This window comes from Lepus europaeus, chromosome 7, assembly GCF_033115175.1.
Source record: "Lepus europaeus isolate LE1 chromosome 7, mLepTim1.pri, whole genome shotgun sequence".
Lineage (NCBI taxonomy): Eukaryota > Metazoa > Chordata > Mammalia > Lagomorpha > Leporidae > Lepus > Lepus europaeus.
The window spans coordinates 31,465,691-31,489,150 of record NC_084833.1 but is presented as its reverse complement, the minus strand read 5'-3'; the positions used below and the strand labels follow the sequence as shown (position 1 = coordinate 31,489,150).

At 45.2% G+C, this 23,460-nt stretch overlaps 1 protein-coding gene across 2 annotated transcripts in view; it reads left to right on the top strand.

The window, feature by feature from the left end:
- The window catches only part of KIAA1549L (KIAA1549 like), a 296,220-nt gene that overhangs the window by 192,097 nt on the left and 80,663 nt on the right, over positions 1–23,460 (top strand). For both annotated transcript variants that reach the window (XM_062198042.1, XM_062198041.1), the window contains exons 5-9: positions 1,843–2,062; positions 2,897–3,030; positions 10,544–10,706; positions 12,746–12,805; positions 21,621–21,772. In XM_062198042.1, coding sequence (XP_062054026.1) covers positions 1,843–2,062; positions 2,897–3,030; positions 10,544–10,706; positions 12,746–12,805; positions 21,621–21,772 — 729 coding nt within the window. The remainder of the gene's footprint in view (positions 1–1,842; positions 2,063–2,896; positions 3,031–10,543; positions 10,707–12,745; positions 12,806–21,620; positions 21,773–23,460) is intronic.

Here is a 23,460-nt window from a genome sequence, read left to right as displayed (position 1 = left end):
TTGGAGAATACACCTGACAGTGGTAATGGAGATGCAAGAATGAGGTGGGGTGGGGGAAGAAGCAGGTACTCCAAATACCCAAGGATAGACTTCCAGATTTTCAAGATGAAAGTTCTGGAGGAGGATGGCGCACTGTTGCACACCAGCATGGGTGTATCTAACACTGCTGAACAGTACAGGTCAAAATGGTAAGGATTGTGGATGTGATGTGTACTTCATCCCAATAAAAATTGGAAAAAAGGAAGACATTATCTCTACCATGCATACTACATCCATGTGTATGTATACATATACATATATGTGTGTATACATATATATTACATATATATAAGATATATATTTCCAGGACATAAAACTGAAAGGAAATAGACTTAAAAAGGATTATATGAGTGTATTATAATGGTGTGGTGTTAGAGGTGATTGTTATTTTTTCTCTCTTTTTTTTTTAAAGATTTATATTTATTTGAAATGCAGAATTACAAAGAGGCAGAGAGAGAGAGAGAGAGAAAATCTTCCATCTTCTGGTTCACTCCCCAAATGGCCACAACGGCCAGAGCTGAGATGATCCAAAGCAAGGAGCCAGGAGCTTCTTCCAGGTCTCCCATGTGGGTGCAGGAGCCCAAGAACTTAGGCCATCCTCTGCTGCTTTCCCAAGCCATAGCAGAGAGCTGGATTGAAAGTGGAGCGGCTGGTGCCGCGGCTCAATAGGCTAATCCTCCGCCTGCGGCACCGGCACACCAGGTTCTAGTCCCGGTCGGGGCGCTGGATTCTGTCCCGGTTGCCCCTCTTCCAGGCCAGCTCTCTGCTGTGGCCCAGGAATGCAGTGGAGGATGGCCCAAGTCCTTGGGCCCTGCACCTGCATGGGAGACCAGGAGAAGCACCTTGCTCCTGGCTTCGGATCAGTGCGATGCGCCGGCTGCAGCGTGCCGGCCGCAGCGGCCATTGGAGGGTGAACCAGCGGCTAAGGAAGACCTTTCTCTCTCTCTCTCTCTCTCTGTCCACTTGGCCTGTCAAAAAATAAAAAATAAAAAAAAAGAAAGTGGAGCGGCTGGGACTTGCACTGTCACCCATATGGGATACTGGTATTGCAGACTAGGGCTTTAACGCACTGCACTACAGTGCTGGCCCCTATTTTTTCTCTGTTTTTCAGATATACTAATTCTACAATAAACATTACATTTAATATACAAAAAGCCATCCCGAGTTGTTAATATATAACACCGAGAAAGCAAAATAAAATAAGAGTTAAATCTAAAGCCCCTAAATCTTCCAATTGGAGCAGAAGGAGCTCAGATGCTCAGCGTTCCTGATGACTCGGATGTGAGAGACACTGGCTTTGGTTTTGAACCAACTCACATGTCAATGATGGAATCAAGTCTGCATGATGCTGCTCTGTAGTTCTAAAGACAGGAACGCACTTCAGTTCCTTTTTGACCTATGCCCCATAGATGCCCCACTTAATCTATCATTTCTGTCTTTTAATTCTCATAAATGATGAGAAATAGAATAAAGCTGTTTTCCCAGCTTTCCAGTTGCAAGAAATCTCTTTTGCCTGCTCTCTCCTCACTGCCTTTTTGGCAGAGTGGTGCTCACAGGATTATACTGAGTCGCTTAAAGATTAAAATAGCACAGATCTAATTCTATCCCATGTAAGTTTGCTGCGAATCGTACCTTATTGTATGATGATAGTCTGAGACTTTCCAATTCATGAATACTTTATAGGATTGTTAGAATTTCGTATTCCCAGCCTAGCTACCTAACAGTTGTGGATCTAAGACACACCAAGAACTTGAAGTACTCTGAAAATAAACAATGTGTTTTGTGGGTCCATTTGTTTTGTAGGTGGACATTCTGGAACATACTCATAATGTCACAGTTGGTTATTATGCTACCAAAGGGAGATTAGTGTATTTGCCTGCAGTAGTGATGCAAATGCTGGGTGTTTATGGAATCAGCAATGTCACTGCAGATCTGAAGCAACACACCCAAAACTTGCAGTCCGTGGCTGTCCTTGCCTCCCCATGGATTCCCCAGCCCGCGGGCTACTTCCAGCTGAAAACAGGCAAGTAACTCAGAGGGAAAGGATTCTTACCATCCTGGGCTCAGGGGCAATACCATGCGGACACCTGTTTAAAGCCCAATTGCTAACTGCCCTGTCATCTTTTAAATTCCCTGTGGACGTTCCTCCAAGGGCCCTGCCAATCAGATGTCCACGTTCCCTGCACATCAGCCCAGACTTTCCAGCCTTGGGCTTACTGGCAGTCTTTCTTCACTGAAGGCTTCCTTCTTGGTCGGTAGAATTAGTACCTTCGAGCACCAAGTAGTATATTTCCCTCCCCACTGCATCACAAGAGGATAAATGTAGGGCTTGAGTATCCACAGAATCTGCAGTGTGCAGCAGCAGGTTTCAGATGCCACTGAATCAGGATCTCTGAGCTCAGGTCTTGGAGTCTTTGTTTTTATCAAGCTCCTCTGGTGATTTCTGATCCTCAAGTTTGTAAACCACAGGAATGGAGAAACCATTAAAATTGAAACAATCAACTTAGTAGTAGGATTCCATCGATTATGGTTTCCCTCCAAAGAAATAGAAGGTACAAGCTCTCTTAAGTTATTTTCGGTCTTTGAGGGGGAGATGCCTGCATCTTCCAGTTGATACAATCACAAAATCATTTGCTCTGGAGGAGATCTCAGGTTCAATCATGACTTTAATTCTCCCTGATTTAAGTCATTTTGAGAGTCACTTTCAAAGCTACAGTCAACCTTGTCTGGCCCTGTTGTTTATTTGCCCAATTCCCCTTGATCTGAACCCATGCTGTTTTATATCATGACTTCGGGTAAACCCAAGGGATGAAGACTTGGAGTTCTGAGGAGTGCTGATCCGTCACTTTCGTTGCAGTGCTGCAGTTCGTGAGCCCATCAGACAACATACAGTCCTGCAAGTTTGCTCAGACTATGGAGCAGAGACTGCAGAAGGCCTTCCAGGATGCTGAGAGCAAAGTCCTGAATACTAAAAGCAACTTGACGGTGCAGGTAGGGAGGTGCTTCAGGCTGTGTAGTTGACAGATGATCACAATGCAAGTTTGATTGGTAAGAAATGACTCAGGCTCCCCATTTTGGTGTAAGTGCAGCTTTGCACTTAGGGCATGCAGTGTTGACAGTCATGGTATTGGTGAAGGTGTCTGGGGTCCAGCTGTAGTAGGGGAGGAGCTGTGTGGCTGTGCACCTGCCATGGCTTGGCGTGTTATATGTCTTTTCCCATGTGATTCTTCCTCAGGCCTTTCTGATGTAGATATTATTTTTAAAATTGGGCCAGGATCTTCTAGATATGTTAGTTCTGATAGGAAATAAATAAATGAGTTGGTCTTACATAGCTAACTCACCAAGATCTGCCTGTTCTGTATTTTGCATTTGGTTCAATTGTACACACCTGCATGAACAACAACCCTCGTTTATACATGCACACATTTTATACTGAGGGCGTACTAGGTGCCAAAAACTGTGCTAAGTGTTTTACAAGTACATAATACTTAAGATGTCCTTCTGAGCTATTCTTACTCCAGTTGCACAGAAGAAGGAACTGAGGGTTTAAGAAACTTCCCCAAGGTCACACAGTAAAGAACGAAGCAAGGATTTGAGCCAAAAGTCCACACCCTTATCCACTAAGCTACACTAGTATTAGTATAGCGTTGCAATTCGATCCTTAATGAAACTTTTTGCAAACCCAGGAATTCTTTCCCAGGAAAACCCCAGTCCTGAAGTACTATATTTCAGCCTCCTGGATGAGCAGTGTATTCACCACCAAAGGCCTGGTGCAGACCCATGTTTTGTAATTGTAAGGATATCATCATAGCAAGGACAGATGCTTCTTAATGATATTCTTCCAGCCTTAAAATTTCTCTAATTAACTCCACTATTCAATGTCTGTGTTTTGACTACTGAACTAAAGCCATCGCAATTAGACCCGGTGGTTTTGAAATTGACATTTAGCATAAGTGAATTATCAGCAAAGCCAATGTGCTGTAGAAAGCATACAATTTAATTTGAACCAGCAGCTTTCCTTTTCTAGATTCATCCAAGTGTAGATGGAAGTATCTCATTATAATTTGTTTCATATTAGCTTAAGATCTAAAAATGTGTCACAGACTTAAGATTTATGTAAGAAGTGTGACTCAGCTCTCTGGTGGGAAATCTTTTTCTTTTTGATTGGATTTCTGATCCTCACAGGTGCATGAACCCCGTTAGATCTTGGCAGTAGAGCATACTTTAATTGTATTCTGGAAACATAGACATACTGAGCACCTGCTATTTGTCAAGCACTGGGAGAGACACCAAGAAAACTAAGCTGCCCTTGGCCTTCAGAAGCCATGGGAGACCAGGAGAAGCACCTGGCTCCTGCCATCGGATCAGCGCGGTGCGCCGGCCGCAGCGCGCTACCGCGGCGGCCATTGGAGGGTGAACCAACGGCAAAAGGAAGACCTTTCTCTCTGTCTCTCTCTCACTATCCACTCTGCCTGTCAAAAAAAAAAAAAAAAAAAAAAAAAAAGAAGCCTCTCTTGTGTTGTTGTATGGTAGTTATGGGCCACTAGATGAAGCTTTGAAAAGCAAGTAACAAACCTTCTTTGGAAGAGACTCCAACAGGTGATTTGAAAATTACATCTCAGTAGATTTCAGATGCTCTAAAACATTTCAGCAGCTTTTAAAATGAATGGCTAATTGGGTGGATCACTTAATTAACCCCATTTCGCTTTTTGTGTTGGCTGACAGGAAGCCCGTAGCTAAGTTTGTTGCCTGAATGTAGTAACCCTCTCAGTCCCTAGCACGCATCCGTCCATCTGGGGTTACTTTTCATCTCTTTTACCAGGACTTTGTTTTCTAATTAATAACCTTCCATTATATTTTATTAAATAGAATTTATAAGACACCTCCTTTTGTGGAATAAGACTACATAAATATTTAATTCATTTTTTTTCTGAGAGTCATTGAAAAAGTGACCTTTAAAAAAAAACTGTAGCCGGTGCTGCGGCTCACTAGGCTAATCCTCCGCCTTGCGGCGCCGGCACACCGGGTTCTAGTCCCGGTCGGGGCACTGGTCCTGTCCCGGATGCCCCTCTTCCAGGCCAGCTCTCTGCTGTGGCCAGGGAGTGCAGTGGAGGATGGCCCAAGTACTTGGGTCCTGCACCCTATGGGAGACCAGGAGAAGCACCTGGCTCCTGCCATCGGATCAGCGCGGTGCGCCGGCCACAGCGCGCCAACCTCGGTGGCCATTGGAGGGTGAACCAATGGCCAAGGAAGACCTTTCTCTCTGTCTCTCTCTCTCACTGTCCACTCTGCCTGTCAAAAAAAAAAAAAAACAAAAAACTGTAGGGGCCAGTGCTGTGGCACCAGCAGGTTAAACTGCCGCCTGCAGCACCTGAATCAATATTGGCATCATTTCAAGTCCAGGCTGCTGTATTTCCCATCCAGCTCCCTGCTAATGCACCTGGGAAAGCAGCAGAGGATGGCACAAGTGCTTGGGCCCCTGTACACACATGGAAGACACAGATGAAACTTCTGGTTCCTGGCTTTGGCTTGGCCTGGCCTGGCCCCAGCTATTGTGACCATTTGGGGAGTGAACCAGCAGATGGAAGACTTCTGTCTCTCCCTCTCTCTCTCTTTAACTCTGCCTTTCAAATAAATAAATTAAATCTTTAAAATAATTGTATAGCTTTGGTGTTAGGGACTAGATCACAGTTCACTCAGGATGTTTTAATTGGAGATGTGATATGATTCAAGCTTAGAAGACTTCAGCAAAAAGAAGAAATTGGCTCCTGCTGCTGAAAAGCTCACAGCTTATTTCCCTCAGGTGTAATTGCATCCAGGCACTCAAACGATTTCTTCATGAAGCGCTCTCTCCATTTCTTGGCTGGCTTTGCTTTGGGCTGGCTTCATCCTCAGCTTCCATGGGGTGGTCTCCTGCACCTCCAGCTTTGCCTCGTCCTTAGTGTTCACAGTTTTGTGGAAGCACAGTGCCCTCTGTGTATGTTATTCCAGTCAAAGTCCTGGGCTTGGCTCTCATGGGACTGACTCTGCCCACTTCTGGATTGGTAACTGTGGCCAAGGAGGTGAAATGTCCCATGCAAGTAGGGCTGGCTCACATGCTCACTACTGTAACTTGGGTATCGCCCCATAGAAGAACATGAGAGGAGAGGAGAGGAGAGGAGAGGAGAGGAGAGGAGAGGGGAGGGGAGGGGAGGGGAGGGGAGGGGAGGGGAGGGGAGGAGAGGTGACTTCTCAAGAAAATTGTGGTGCTGTCCTAGAAGGAAGAATGGATGCTACACAGACAAACAACAGCCTTCACTTCTTTAGCTTGTAGTTATTTTTTAATTATTTATTTATTTGGGAGAGTTACAGACAGAGGAGGGAGAGACAGAGAGAGAGGTCTTCTATCCACTGGTTCACTCTCCAAATAGCTGCACTAGCTGGAGCTGGGCTGATCAGAAGCCAGGAGCCAGGATCTTCTTCCAGGTCTGCCTCATGGGTGCAGGGACCCAAGGACTTGGGCCATCTCCCACTGCTTTCCCAGGCCATTAGCAGGAAACTGGATTGGAAGAGGAGAGCTAGGACATGAATTGGCACCCATATGGGATGTTCATGCCACAGGCAGAGGCTTAGCCTACTATGCCATAGCTCTGGCCCCCAGCTTGTGGTTCTGATTAGCCAAAGGTATCATGTCATAAGTGAATAGAATTAAGAGATGATCTCAGAAGCTTCAAGAGTCCAAGGGCAAAGAGCTGATGGCAAAGTGTCGTGTGTTGGGGCTGCCTCTCCTGGGTGACAGGGCCTAACTTGCTGACCAGAGCTGTGGTCTTGGTCTCAGTCTGGTAGACCTTTTACTTTTAGAGCTAATATTAAGTAGCCACCAAGAGTGGTCACACTTTTTCCTCAGCTATTAAAAAAATATTAAAGAAGACACAAATAAATGGAGGATATCCTGTGTTGATGGATTAATAGACAATATTGTAAAGATTTCAACACTACCCAAAGAGATCTACAAATTTAATGTAATCCTTATCAAGATCTCAGTGATCATTAAAAATTTTTTTCATCATTTTTTAAAACATAAATAGAAAAATTTATCCTGAAACTCATGGAATCTTGAGGGAACACAAATAACCAAAGCAACCCTGAAAAGGAAGAACAAATTGGAGGGTTATACTTTATGGTTCCAAAATTTACTCCAAAGCTATGGTAATCAAAACACTGTAGTCATGGTATAAAGACAGACATACAGATCAGCAGAATAGAATAGACAAGCCAGGAATAAAACCTTTTACATTTGTCCAAGTTATTTGTTTCATTTTTTGAAAATTTATTCAAGAGGCAGAGACAGGCAGGAAGAGCTCCAATCCACTGATTCACTCCCTAAATGCCTGCAATGACCAATCAGGGCTGGGCCAAAGCTGACAGTCAGATTTAGCCAATTCAGGTCTCCCACGTGAGTGGTAGAGGCTCAACCACTTGAGCTATTACATGCTACTTCCCAGGGTCCACATTGTCAGGAAACTGGATTTGAGAGCTGGAGCCAGAAATGAAACCCAGACAACCTGATATAGCACATGGGCACCTCAGCTGGCGTCTAGGCCAAAATGCTAGGGCAAGTGTCTGCCTCAGCCCGGTGATTTTTGACAAGGGTGCCATTGCTACTAACTAGGGGGTGGAAAGGGGAGCCATCTCAACACATAGGGAAGTGGGACATTTGCATGCAGAAGAAGGAAGATGGGCCCTACCTGACTGTCCAACAAAAACAACTCAGCATGGATTGAACTAAATTCAAGAACTAAAACCATAGGACTCTTAGAGGAAAACATAGGGGGAAAACTTCATGACATTGGACTTGAAAATGATTTGTTAGATGTGACACCAAAAGCGCAGGACACTATCCACAGAGCAAAATGGCAATGCACAGAATAAAAAAGATATTTGCATGTTGTATATTGATAAATGGTTAACATCATAACATATAAAGAACTCCTTAAAGTCAACAATAAAAATACATTAAGAAATGGCAGAAGACTTAGAAATAGCTCCAAAAACAGTTATAAAGTAAGTGCAAAAAATATACTCTACATCATTAAACACTGAAGAAATGCAAAGCAAAACCATGGGATACAACTTCACATCTATTAGTATCCTAAAAAAAAAAGTCAGGAAATAGCGTTAATGAAGATGTGGACAAATTGAAATTCTGTGCGTTGCTAGTATAAATGTCAAATGCTGCAGCCACTGCAGAAAGCAGTGTGGTGGTTCCTAAAAAAAAAAAAAATGTAAATGTGGAATCACAACATGAGCCAGCAATTCTATTTCTGGGTGTATACCAAAAACCATTGAAGGTTTGAACTCAAGCAGGTATTTGTCCACCACATCCAAAACAGAATTATTCACAGCAGCTAAAAGGTGGAAGCAACCCAGTGCCCTTCAGTGGAGGACTGGATAAACAAAGGTGGCGTATACACACCAAGGAAAAGTATTCTGCCTTTGAAAAGGATGGACATCCTGATGCCACAGTGTAGATGAACCTTGAGGACTTTGCTAGCTAAAATAAGCCAGCCTTACAAGAGGTATCTAGAGTTGACAAATTACTCACTGTAAAGGCTCCCACTTGTAAGAGGTATCTAGGAAGTAGAATGGTGGTTGCCATGGCTGTGGGGAGGGAGAAGTTAGGAGTTGTTAATGGGCAGAGTTTCAGTTTGGGATGATGAAGACATTCCGGAGATGGATGGTGGTTGATGCTTGCACAACATGTGTATGTATTTCATACTGCCGAAATAAACAGTTAAAAATGGTTAAAATGGTACATTATATTTCTGTATATTTTGCCACAATGGTAAAAACGAGAACAATTTACCTGGTTGAGTGTATTGTGGGCAGAGCTGTGCAAATCATTGGCTTCATAGGCTTACTTGGAGTCCAGTGAGATTTAGTTTTGTTGAAAGGTGAAAAACCAGAATGTTCATTGTACAGATAAAGATTTAAAGTCACTAATATTTTAGTCATTACTTTTTAGGTGGCAGTATGAATTGAACCATTCAGAAGGAAGTGTTTTTCTTTTGGAACCCTGGGCTGAGCCATATTCCAGAACTATGTCCAGAGAGAATAAGAATGGAGCAGAAATGTGAACATGTGAACTCTGAATTGTGGGAATGCAGGCTCTGGGTTAGAGAGTTAAAAAGGAATTTCCACGTTTGGGGAGGAGAGGGAGAGAAAGTAAGGAAGCTATTCTTGACAGTCTCCTTCAAAGCCAGGTTTAAGAGGAAAGTGGCAGGGCTCTTTATGTCTGAGCATGCGAAGGTCTGAAAAAGACTGGGTGTCAGTCTGCGTTGGCAGCAGAGAGAGGGGCGTGCAAAGGAAGGTAATTTGAGGATTGTTCGACAAAAGGCACTCTTTGTAGAAATGTAGGCAGAGACAGTGCAGCACCCACAGCTGAAGCCATGGGGCCCGGCTGGGGTCAAGGGAGGGAGCATTCCTGGCTGGCCCTACAGGGAAGGAGTCTCAGCATGAGCACCAGGACCTTATGGCTCTTCCTCACTCCCACGTCTTCCCAGGCCCCCATTATCTGAAGCCAGAAGGCAAAGGCACCCAGTGAGGTGGCCCCAAGGGTCAGCCTCTGGGGACATGGAGCAGGACAGCAAGTGGACCTGAAAAGAGAAGTCAGACCCCCAGCACAGAACTCGCCAAAAAAAATGCCTCACCAAGTCGAATAGCTCCCTACTGCTTGTGTTTCTTTTAAATCTCATCTGTGGGATATTTTTATCTGTACATTGACCCAGAAAACTTCATTTTCCAGCACTAAAAAACCAACTCTGGTAAAATGCGAGAAGAAAACCATGCGACCTCATAGGGTTTTCTATATGTTCTATATTGAATTAAAAGGCCACAGGAATGTGATTGTCCCGTAAAGACCATATTTTATATCTCCAAATTCCTTTTATAATCAGATTCAGTCACCCTGCAACTAAATTGGTGATCAGCTCTGTACGTTGCTGGAGCTTTCAGCTTTAAAATTCCCTAGAAGTTTGACTTCAGCCTTTTCTGTCTGAGCAGTTGAGGTCACCTTCATCTGACATCCCCATGCTCTATTTTATATTTTCAGAATCATAAAGTCACCTAAAACAATTGAGTTCCCGGAAGCAGTCTGCACACGAATGGTTAAGAAGCTGAAGTCATACTGCCCTGGCTGTCCCTGGCTAGCTGTGTGACCTTAGGCAGGTCCCTTGCTCATTCGGGGCCTCTGTCTCATCATCCGTAAAAGGGAGTTGTGACTGCATCCATGTCCTGGGGTTGTGGTGAGGAGGAGAGCAGACGAGGCCCTTAGCACAGCTCCTGGTGTGCAGTGAACAGTCTGTAAATGATCGTTGTTATTCTTGTCTCTTCCTTGCTATTTTCCCGTCCTGCCTTTCATTCCCCCCCTCAACTTCTCTGAAACTTCTCCTCCCATGGCCGCTGGGAAGCAGACCTTCCTCTCACTTGGCACGTCGCCCTCCCCTTTCCTCCTGTGTCGATTCAGGTCGTGAGCACATCCAACGCCTCGCAGGCAGTCACCTTGCTGTACGTCGTGGGCAATCAGAGCACCTTCCTCAACGGCACTGTGGCCAGCAGCCTCCTCAGCCAGCTCTCAGCTGAGCTGGTGGGATTCTACCTCACCTACCCGCCGCTCACCATCGCTGAACGTGAGTATATCCGCCTCATCTGGGGACCCAGCCGTGTCCCCTGGAGCTTTCTCTATCCAGCAGATATCCACATACTGCCTCTTCTAGCATGAAACGAGAGCTGGAATAGGCAATGCATTGGAGTTAACTAATGACAAGTTGACTGCACATTGAAAGCACTGGCAAAGCGCTTTCAGCTTTAACATGTCTCTTATCTCCTCAAATCCTCACAACCACCTTGTGGGGTAGGTACAGAATTGACACCATTGTGAAGACAAGAAAACCGACGCTCCAAGGAGTCTTTCCAGATCCCCAGTCTCACATAGCTGGTGAGACGTGGGACCTGGGATTTGACCACACGCAGTCTGAGCTTCCAGAATTGTCTACTAGGGTATCTGTCCTTGGAGCAATCAGGGTTGCTATGGTTTTCTCCCACTTCTACCATTTGCAAATGTTTCCAGACCTTCTGCCCCTGCCCTGGCTGGAGAGACCATAATGCAGCTCATTTGCAATCAATGTCATGATTTTACTTCAAGAAGTCTTGTGGCCTTGTCTTCCTCTAATGCTCTGGTTACATAATTCTCATTACCATGCAGGAGGCATAGACTTTAAAGACAATGCAGCCTACTTTTTGTATCCAAACACTTACTTGATAGCCAAAGGAAGTAAAGATTTGTTCTCTCAATCATTTTTACATTTCCCAAGGTTACTGGGAAAGGTTTTTTTTTTTTTTTTTTTTTAATGTTGGGACCGGCGCTGGGGTGCAGTAGGTTGATGCCCTGGCTGAAGCACCAGCATCCCATGTGGTTCGAGACCCAGCTGCTCCACTTCTGATCCAGCTCTCTGCTGTGGCCTGGGAAAGCAGTGGAAGTTGGCCCAGGTCCTTGGGTCCCTACACCTGCATAGGAGACTTGGAGGAAGCTCCTGGCTCCTGGCTTCAGATCAGCGCAGCTCCAGCTGTTGTGGCCAGCTGGGGAGTGAACCATCAGATGGAGGACCTCTCTCTCTCTCTCTCTCTGTGTGTGTGTGTAACTCTGACTTTCAAATTAATAAATAAATCTTTAAAAAATATATTGGCAAAGATTATCTCAATTTCCTCTTGCGGTTATTTTTGACACTGTAACTAAATGAGATAATGTACGCAAATATAGTTAGCACATAGTAGCCACTAAGCATTTTTTGGCAAACTTTGACCAACTTCCATATAGTATGAAAAGATCACTCTTGAGTTTATGGAAAAGATGATTTTGTGAAAGATGGTGGGATGTCACATGGCAGCATGTGCAGAATTGACTTTCTTCCATCCCTTTGATATTCAGATAATAACAGCGACTAAGATAATTGAGCACCAACTGAAGTGAGTTCTGTGCATGCATTAACACCAATAGTCACCATACTTTGTTAGAAGCACTCAGCTACTGAACTTCAAGTTCTTGAAATTGGAGAAATCCACTCAAGAGATACTTATCCCTAAAAATGTTAGTGATGGTTGTTATAACTTTTAAAGAGAAAACTACAGCTAAGACAGGTTCTAGCTGTGAGAGACAAAACCCACAAACCCTAGAAAATTCTTCATTTGAAAGTTAGCTATTGACAGTCTTTTTTTTTTTCAAAGACTTATTTTATTTGTTTGAAAGTTGGAGTTAGAGAGAGAGAGAGAGAGAGAGAATATTCCACCTGCTGGGTCACTCCCCAAATGGCCGCAACGGTCGGGACTGTGCCAGGCTGAAGCTAGGAGCCAGGTGCAGGAGCCACATGGGTGCAGGGGCCCAAGCACATTAGCAGGGAGCTGGATTGAAAGTGGAGCAGCTGGATCTCAAACTGGCACCCATATAGGATGCCAGCATCTCGGGCAGCAGCTTCACATGCTATGCCACAAGGCCGGCCCCAAGTCTTTTCATTTTCTAAGCAGCCTGAGAGTTTATCCTGTATGTCAGTTCCCAAGAACAATAAAGCAGGATTTAGCTGCTTGCTATTTTTCACTTTATGTTAAATTCTTTTGACAATATTTACACATAAAGCCTATAAAAGTAATTTTGTGTGTTTCTGGTTTGTTTTAGCCCTGGAATATCCCAACCTTGATATATCAGAAACTACCAGAGACTACTGGGTAATTACAGGTAATATCTTGTTCTGTTATTTTTCTCCTCTTTGTGCTGGCTCGTGGCTTAGTTTGTGTGTGTGTGTTTTGTTTTTTTTTGGGGGGGGCTTTTTTGATAATTGTTTTATATATTTTTTTCTTTCCCTCAGAAACTTTTTATTTAAGGTATAAAAATGTCATGCATTTCATAAATACAACTTTAGGAACATAGTGACTCTTCCTACCTGTTCTCCCATCTTTCTTCCTCCTCCCTCTCCTATTCCTATTCTTATTTTTTACCAAAATCTATTTTCAATTAACTTTATACACAGATTATACTAAGTAAAGTGTTCAACAATAGTATTAAAAAAACTGTTCATCAACAGTTTTTTTTTAATTTTTCATTTGATTTTTTTTCTATGTCCCACTGTTCATTCAGGAGCATGTTATTCAGTCTCCATGTGTTTGGTATGTTCTAGAGATTCTTGAGTTGTTGATTTCCAGCTTCATTCCATTGTGGTCAGAGAAAATGCATGGTATGATTTTGATTTTTTTTAATTTGATGAGACTTGCTTTATGGGCTAGCATGTGGTCTATCCTAGAGAAAGTTCCATGCACTGGTGAGATGAATGTGTATTCTGCAACTGTAGGATGAAAAGTTCTGTAGAGATCCATTAGGTTCAATTGCTATGTAGTGTTGATTAACTGTTGCTTGCTTGCTGAATTTCTGTCTGGTTGTTCTGTCCATTGCTGAAAGTAGGGAATTGAAGTCCCCCATTTCTATTGTATTTGAGTCTATGTCTCCCTTTAGGTCCTTTAACATTTCTTTTAAATAGCCAGGTACCCTGTAATTAGGTGCATATATGTTTCTAATAGTTAAATCTTCTGGTTGAATTGATCCCTTACTCATTACATAGTGCCCCTTTTTTGTCTCTTTTAACAGTTTTTGTGTTAAAGTCTATTTTGTCTGATATTAGGATGGCTACACCTGACCTTTTTTGGTTTCTGTTAGCATGGAATATCTTTTTCTATCCTTTCACTTTCAGTCTGCATGTATCTTTGTTGGTGAGATATATTTCTTGTAGGCAGAAAATAGATGGGTTTTGTTTTTTAATCCATTCAGCCAGTCTGTGTCTTTTAACTGGAGAGTTGAGACCATTTACATTCAAAGTGACTATTGATAAGTAACAACTTGGTCCTGCCACTTTCCCATAAATATTCCTATTTTTTACTTTTGATTTCCTTTGTACTTTTACTGGGGGATCTTCTGCCTTCACTTTCTTTCATAGTGATGACCATGTTTCTGTGTTTCTGTGTACTGCACATCCTTAAGCATCTTTTGTAAGGCTGGATGAGTGGTGACAAATTCTTTCAATTTCTGTTTGTTGTGGAAGGTCTTTATTTCACCTTCAAACATAAATGAGAGCTTTGCAGGGTATATTATCCTGGGTTGACAGTTTTTTTCTTAAGACTTGGAATATATCTCACCATTCTCTCCTAGCCTGTAGGATGTCTGATGAGAAGTCTGCTCTGAGTCTAATTGGGGATTCTCTGAAAGTAATCTGGCATTTCTTTCATGCACATTTTAGAATCTTTTCTTTTTGTTTTACTGTGGAGAATTTGACTACAATGTGTTGTGGTAAAGATCTTTTCTGGTCATGTTGGTTAGGAGTTCTGTGTGCTTCCTGTACTTGGACATCCCTTTCTTTCTTCAAATAAGAGAAGTTTTCTATAATTATTTCACTAAAAAGACCTTCTAATCCATTTTGTCTTTCCACGCCTTCAGGAACCCCTAATATCTGTATATTGGGTCATCTGATAGTATCCCATAAATCTCCAACACTGTTTTTTAGTTTTCTAATTTCTGTTTCTTCTTTTTTTTTTTTTGTCTAACTGTAAAATTTCCAGAGATTTGTCTTCTAACTTGGATATTCTTTCTTCTGCCTTACCAAATCTGTTGTTAAGTCTTTCCACTGCATTTTTATTTGTTCTATTGAATTCTTCATTTCCAATATTTCATTTTGATTTCTCTTTAAAATCTCAAATTCATGGGAAAAATATTCATTCATGTCATGTATGGATTTAATGCATGGATTTGCTTCTGATTACTTCTAAGTAATTGTATGATTAATTTTGTGAATTCTGTTTCTGGCGTTTTTTCAATTTCTTCATCTTCTCATTCTAGTATTGAAGTGTTGTTGTGGTCCTTTGGAGGCATCATGTTGTCCTTCTTATTCTTGTTTCTTGAACTGTTGCATTTATTTTTAGGCATTTGTGGAGGTACTTGTTTTTTCTTCCCCCCAGTGATGGCTTTTATCTTTGGATTATGCCTCTGTGGCTTAGTGGAGTGCCTGCTCTTTTAGTTAATATCCTGAGGCATGTGCTGAGTGTGGCCAAGGAGTTCTGCTCAGTGCTACAGGGTGAGAGGAGTGTCCAAGGTGACTCCCAAATTGGGTGGTAAATCTTTCTCTCTCTCTCTCTCTCTTTTTTTTTTTTACCAGAGGGGAGGTTTAATCTGCTTTATTGGTGTAGTCTCATGCTTACCTCCTTTCCTCCAAGGAGCCCCAGTGGGTATAATATTCCTTCATGCTGCCACAAGAACCATACACTGGATCTGTACAGTCCTCAATGTGAGCACAGATCTTGCAGCAATGACCCTCACCAGGGAATCAGGGAGCCCTGAGCATGTGGAGTCACCCACAGTGACTGCCCGAAGATCTAGCCACACCCTGTGTCCTCCCATGTAGCCACAGTGTTTTCACAGTCCCAGTACACAAGGCTCCCACAATCACGAGCACCCAGCCCCCTGTCAGTTCTCCCAGCCAGACTCAGGCGTCTCTGCTCAGATGGTTGCTGGGCACATGGACAGGTGCTGGGGAAGCTATTATGTATGCCCAAAATGGCACCATCCCCCTCTTTGATGCCAGGTGGTAGGGAAAAGAGAAATGTGCCCCCATTTTTTTCCTCTAGGTTAGCAGGTACGCTGTCCCCCACAAGGTTCTAAAGCTGGACACATGCCAGGCTCTTACCACAGCTTTATCACCAGTGGCTTGGGCTGCTGCAGTCTGGTTTCACCTCACTCTCCAAAGCTGGTGCTGAGGCTCTTGGCTGCTGGAGATGTGAGTTGTGCATGCCCACACCCTCCATGTAGATCTACGGTGTCCTTCTAATTTACATGGAGTTTCCTCTGCTGTTTTCTACCCAGCTCTTCCCTGAGATTTCACGCTCTCATGTGTTTTTTGTTTTGTTTTTTTTTTTTTTTTTTTTACTGTTTTCTAGATTAGAGCAGTAAGCTCCCTCCCTATTCTGCCATCTTGGTCTCTCTCCTTGATTTGTGTTTTAGAGCTGCATAGCCTGCAGCGATAGGATTGGCACCTTTCAGGGGGTTACTTCTACAGGACCAGAAGTGGATGGAGTAAGCTGAGGATGAATAGTAGAGAAACCATTCAAGCAGCTCCCTTTAAAGTCCCTACCCAGAGTCTCTTGCAGAAAAAGTGGACCAGAGAGGAGTTACAGTGTTCACAAGCGCATGTCTAGGGCCTGCCCATGTAATTGGCTCTGTGCTCCTTGGGGGTCAGCTCTTGTGCACTGCCCCATAAAACCCCAATTAAAGCCAGGGAGTGACGGGCATGTACTTGTCTCCCTCCCTGGCATGAGTTCTACACCCACACTTGTCCTGGAGTGGCCTGACAGTGAGGGCGGATGGGAGTAGGAGGGTGTTTGGGTGGTGTTTTCTCCTTTTTTTTTTCCCCTTGACATTTTGCAGCTGAGCTTTGTGAAGCAGCAAAGAAGTTCTTGTTTCAGTTTTTCAAAAGCCAGGCAATAGCTCAGAAAATGAGAGAAACAAGGATCAAGTGCAAGGGAGAAGGAAGATGTTGGTAGGAGGCTGAGTGAGCAGCCCAGGAGAGAAGAGGAAGGGTCATTGGAGAGGTGTGAGAGTCTCCAGGGGTTACCACGACAAAGCCCCACAGCGCAGGCGCCTTACACAGCACACGTGGACTTGCTTGCTGCTCTGGAGGTTGCAAGACTGAGATCAAGGTGTCCCAGATGTGGCTTCTCAGGAGGCCTCTCTCCTCGGCTTGCAGACAACTTTCTTCTCCCTGTAGCTATGGTCTACCTCTGTGGGTGTCTGAACCCTAGTCAGCCACACTGGATTTAGGTCCTGCTCTGATGGCTCCATTGGAACTTCATTGCCTTTTAAAGATCCTGTCTCTAAATGTAGTCACATTCTGAGTGTTAGGACTTCAACAATGAATTTGGATGGAGAAAATTTAGCCCTTAACAAAGAGGGGGGAAGATCCCACAGGTCCAAGAAGATGTGCCTGGGCGGTGTGCTGGTGTCAGCCTCCCTCCTTCCCTCTCACGTCCCCTCCCTCACTTGCTGGCCGAAACAGATGGGCTGCTGCCTGAAATACTGATAGGGAGTGCATATCCCTGCTTGATGAAGACTGCTCAAGGCCTCATCTAAGTGGCAGAAAATTCCATGTCCTTCCCCCATGCAGAGCCATAGATAGGCAGAGATTGTTTTACCTGCTAAGAAAGCAAATGAAGAAATGCATTGAAAATAACAATAATCATACGACAACTCACTGGAGTGTATGCCCAGGAGAGAGATGATGGTAACCCAGCAACACAATTTTGGAGCTAGCTGGTTATGTAACATTTACAAAATCATGTTTCCTCTTCAAGGAATGGAGTGGGAAACCTGCAGGTATTTCTCCCCTTCTATAAACTTCAGAGCTTACGTTAAAGGCGAACACAGCCTCACTTCAATATAGGCTGTACTTGACCTTCTCCTGGGTCATTTTTTCCTCCTCTGCCTATGTCTTATCCTTCCTCTGTCTTGATGGTGTAAGAGAAAGCTGGCTACTTTGTCTTCAGGGCCTTCCTGGTGCTTACACCACCCAGGGTGCTGTTGGGAGTGAGGGCCTCCATCTCTGTATTTGGGGCTCGTTGGGTCAGTTGGTTAGTGCTTTTTTGGAAGGGCTGGAATCAGGTGTCAGAGTGACCCTTCTGCCTTCTGTTTGACCTGTGACTACCACCAACCTGTCCCGTCACTTCCAGAAGGGACAGGGTATTGAGTGTTGAGATAGACTTGTCCAGCATTGACTCCAAGACACTAATGGGGTGTGGGTCTTCTGCCCATTGCTAAGAGCCAGGAGGATTTGGAGCAACTCCCTTTTCTATGGTTTGTGTATTGTACAACCCTGACGTATTCTCCAGTGAAATTTCTATTGAGCATGTTCTCCTCTCCCAGAAAGTAGGTCCCTCCTTGATGGGAAATCACTGGTGCAGGGTGACTCTTGCAGTCCCTCTTCATAGGGAACCTAGGGGCTACTTTGCCATCCGGGGTCCTGCAGTTGGGTTTGTACACATGAGGCAAAAAAGCAACATACAGACTCAACACTGCTGCCTGACAGGTGAGAGCCCAGCTCCAGTTTCTTAAACCATCTCTGTTCCATCCACCAGAGTCCAAATATCCCAGACCTAGCGATCTGGTCTCAGCTCTGCTATTTGCCAACCTGATGTGTCGTTGAGCAAGTCCCCCAGGCACTCTGGACTTCATGTGTCCCCTTTAGAATGGGGAAGAGGTTCTTCTATGAACTGAGCACTGAGATTCTTGCAGCTCCGAATGTGTAGGATTCAACCACAATGAAACAGTTTAGTCTGAGGACAGCAAATTGAGCCAGGCCTGCTCGTTTGACCTTTAGGTCCCAGTGTGCCTGTAGGTAGTCATGAGGAACCTAAGTAGATATTTAACAATCGGTTGATGTTTGGGTCTGAATGTCCATGTCACACAGAAAATTTCTGTGATAGATCGATGTGACGAATAGTGCATACAGGAGGAGTAAGAGAACAGTGATGGAAAAATCCATGGAATCTTGCAGACAGAGCTTTGAACACAGCGGGGAGCTTGCTGTCCTCCAGTGGTGGCACAGGATGGGAGGCTAGGGCTCTGGGTGATCTGTCGAGGGGCTCTGGTTGCCACAACTCTGCAGCTTCTGGGCCCCTGAGAGAGTTGTGTGTGCACAGCCTTGTCCCCCACCCTCGGGGTGGGCAAAGAGGGCCAGGGAGACCGAGGCCTGAGCTCTGCTCAGAGCAGGGAGCTGAACATGTCCTGGGCTCATTTCCATGCTTCTCCTGCCTCTGGTCAGGATGTGTCTTGCAAAGCAGTGGGCACCTTGTGACAGCAAAGACAGCTCCATTTATTGGCCTCCTGTCAATGCCTTATTGCCTGACCCAAGAAGCATTTTTCAATTGAACAGTCTGTTCTTGACAAAGCATAATCAGGAGGAGAGCAGGGACTGAGGCCCAGAGAAACTCAGCAACTTCCCCAAGAGCACTCAGTCTGCACAAGCCAGGACTCAGATCCAGGCCCCTGCCTCTAACTCTTCCTCAGCTGCTTCTGAAAGAACCCATCCTTCTCTCTGCAAATGCCTGCGATGAGGCATGTGACAATTATCCTCTTATTGATTCACTGTAACCTGTGGGATGTTCCCACATCCATCTGCACTCCCTTTTTCTCTCCCCCAATTTCTTTCTTTTTTTTTTTTAAGATTTTATTTATTTATTTGAGAGGTAGAGTTACAGACAGTGAGAGGGAAAGACAGGTCTCCCATCTGCTGGTTCACTCCCCAGATGGCTGCAACAGCCAGAGCTGCACTGATCTGAAGCCAGGAACCAGGAGCTTCTTCTGGGTCTCCCACATGGGTGCAGGGGTTCAAGCGCTTGAGCCATCCTCTGCTGCCTTCCCAGGGCACAGCAGAGAGCCAGATCAGAAGAGGAGTGACTGGGTCACGAACCAGCGCCCATATGGGACTTCAGCACTACAGGCAGAGACCTAACCCACTATACCACAGTGCCGACCCCTCAATTATTTTTATTATAAAATTTCTTAGCCAATTTAAGTGGACAATTCAGTACTATTACGTATATTAGCAATGTCGTGCAACCAAGACTGCTACCCATTTCCAGAACTTCTTCATCCCCTGAAAATGTTGACTTCTCTTTATGTGGTGTCTTCTTTTGCATCATCACTGAGATTCCTGTACTATAACCTGTGGTGATGCCCCTCCACTGTCCTGTGTCCCCTCTCTCTTGTCCAGAGGCCAGGAGAGGCCAACTTAGAAGTAGTACTTCAGTGGTTTGACGTGTAATTTTCTTGGAGTGAGCATCCTTGAACCAACAAATCCACAGGCTTTCCCATCTGGGGCCAAGATGTGGGCCTGCTCTTCCTTGGCCTGCTGTCTGTGTCACAGAGGATTCCGGGGTCCTGTCTGGGACCTGTCACAGTGCGCAGTGTTTCATTTTTGTTTTCAGGAATTTGGCTGACAGATGGGCTGGGAGTCCCTCACTAGGGCCCTGGAAAGAGCTGCTTTATCCCCTCCAGGGGGATCACTTGACATTCATGGCTTCAGATAAGTCATTCCGGAGGCCCAGCTGTGTGTTTTATTCCTCTCTTGATCCATTTAAACATCCTTCTTGTATCTTGTTGTTATCCACTATTTGATCTTGCCCCATGTGGGCTGCATGGTAGACCCTCTTGCACTGGATGCCATGACTTCAAGATGTTGGTCCTCTCCAAGCCATGTCTACCTCCAGGTAGATGGGAGGGATTAATGATCCTTGGCTGGACTGTGACAGAACATTCTTTTAAATGAAAAATCTGACATCATATTTCCAGTTCTGGTAAGGTTTGGTTTCTTTAGGGAAGTGAGGATTGTTTTTGGCATTTTTAAATTTAGACATGACTGTGTTTGAAGATGGAGTTTGTACTTTTGAGGTGAAGTGTGCTTCCCAAGGGGATGTGGAGAGAGAACTGGACTTTGGAGGTGGACAGAAAATGTCAACTGTCCACATAGTAAGTGGCCGCAGCAGCCCTAGGACAGCCGCAGTGTTCACTAGCCCTGACCTAGAACTTCATCACTAATGCCTCACCTGTGGACTCAGGCGCCCTGGCTCTCACTGAAGCCTGGTAGGAGAGGAGGAATGGGAGAGGAAGGAGGTCCGTTGCCGTGCATGCACTGGGCACTGTGCTAAGCCGCTTCTACATCCTGTCTCATTGAAATCTGAGCTCATTAGGCACATGTTTGCTGTGATGTCCATGTCCCTAATCCCTTTCTATGGAGAAGGGCTTGGTCTCACAGAGGGCTGGTCCCTTGCCTGCACACTGCCTCAGGCAAGTGCCAGAGCAGAGAGGAAGCCCACTCATTAAGCTGTCCTACTCTGGAATAGACAGGAGCTGAGGGCCCTGGGCAGCTTTGCAGGTGGGCACCCAAGAGGCCCCATAGCGAAGGGAGTGATGAGGACACTGGAAGGGGTGGTTTGGCCTGGTAGAAGGGGTAGAGCTGAGATTCCTCAGTACAGCTGCTGAGAAGGAAAAATGACATAGGGGTAGCCTTGAGCCATGGCTTCTGAGCAGAAAGCGGGGGGAAGAAACACTTAGCTGTACTTGCAGCCCTGCTGGGTTCCCATATGGACTCTTGGCAACACCGTTCATTTGAAATAAAAGTGGAGTTTAATACAGCAGCGTTAGTGATGTCACAGCTCATGGAAGAAAGAGCCCTGGCTTTGAAGTTACACAAGCCTGGCCTGGGTATGAGCCCTGACTCCGCTGGTTACAGTTGTGTGGCCTTAGACACATCATCACTTCACCTGTTTAGCATCTATAGAATGTGCATAACAGTTCCTAACTCCTCCCCAGTGGTGAAGCTGAAGTGACGTAAGGATGGCCATGCCCTAACAGGAGGTATAGCATGGTAGCCCTTGGTAGGGTGCAGGGCAGGGGCAGGGTGTGGCTGCTGAGTCGTCAGAGTCCGTCTTGTGAGCATCCCCTTTGCCTTCTGTGTCTGCAGTGCTGCAGGGCGTGGACAATTCACTGGTGGGCCTGCACAACCAGAGCTTCGCCCGGGTCATGGAGCAGCGCCTGGCCCAGCTGTTCATGATGTCCCAACAACAAGGCCGGCGGTTTAAACGGGCCACCACCCTGGGAAGCTACACTGTGCAGGTGGGTGTGTGCAAAGCCACTGGGGTTTTGGAATCACTGTGGGGGGTAAATACCGTGCACAGAGGGCCATCCATGCTGCATGCTGACTCAGCAGCTGAATCAGCACTGCTCTGAGGTCCCGGGGCTTGAGGGTCATAACCCTCATGATAAGAACCCATCACGAATAAGACAGAGGGTGGGAGTTGGCTCCTCCTCCACTGTCACTACCCAGATGAAGATGATACTTCAAAAGCTCATGGGAAAATAGTATTACAAGATTTGTTTATTTTGGCACAAAAAAATGTGAAACCCATGTATACTTTTTCATAATGCATGCTATTCATGAACTTTTAGAAGATTCTTCATATGCATGGATTCCATAAATCTTTGGCAACAAGATAAACATCTTCTAGTGCCATTTTCCACAAACTCTGACATACCTTCATATAAAGAAAGGAGGTCTCATAACATCTGCATGCATGCAAACATTCAGAAAACAAAAAGTTACTAGGAAGCAAGTGAAAACTATCCATCAACCTGTAAGTTCAACCATGTCCTGGATCTCTGTGCTGTTAGGCTCTCTCCCCATCATTACGGCACCAGTATTCTAAATGCAGGAACTGGCATCAACAAGCAGAGCTGAGCCTTGTATCAGTCACATGACCAGGAGATGAGGAGGACCCTAGTGCCACATCTCCTGACCATTGCTGTGTCTGTAAGTCAGAGCTCCAACCCCATCCTCTAATGTTTATTGGAAGTGGAAGAGCCGCTGTTGGGATGCCAGAACCTGCTTTTCCCATGCCATGATGGCCAGAAGTGCCTGGGACTTAACCAGTGATGGGGATATAAATACCACTGCTCCCCTGGCTGTTGCCTAGGAGAATTCTGAAATGCATGTTATAGGCTCTTTCCAGAGCTTTCCTGCAGAAGTAAGCTTTAGTCACCCTCCTGTGGTAGCTGGCTTCATGACACTGCTCTGGCTGGCTTTTCTCATTCCTATATCTCCTCCTTGTACCCCTCAAATAAACCGTAAGGACTCAACTCTTCTCAGGGCTCGCTGCTGGGGGAGCCCATCAAGGCAGTAACCATCCCTACAGGAAGAGCCTCTAAGCCTCCCTACACCCCTTCCCCACTTCCTGCCAGAGGGGAGTGTCCCTAGCATATTCTAGCCAATCACAGTTCTGCTAACTTCTCCAATGAGAATCTGTCTCCAACATTTGCCATGGTGAGTGACAAAGCTCTGGTGAGCAGGGTGCCAAGTTACAGAGACACTGCTGGTAGCTGCCTCAAAGTCAGGAGGGTGGGCTTCCCTGGTTGGAACCTGACCAGCTTCCGGTGGCGTGTGGACTCCCCACCGGCGCTGGACCACATCTGGCGTGTAACTGAACCGCAGCGTGCTTGCAGGGCATCAGGCTATCCATGCAGAAGTGCTTTACGGGAAATTGCAGACTTGAGCACAATCTGTAGATCACATCCCTGGGCAATCTTCTGGAAAACATTTGCTCACGTGAGTCCGTATCACAGCCCTGATCCAGACTCCAGGTCTCTCCACTCACAGTGGTGGATTTGGCCCCTTGTCCTAATGGCTTGGGATTCAAAGTCTTTGTGGTCTGCGATGACCTTACCACAGGGAAAGTCATGGTGAATTTTGTGCAGCAGGCATGTGATTTCCCCTGTGTAGGCTTCATGTAAACCCTAAATCCACGCTT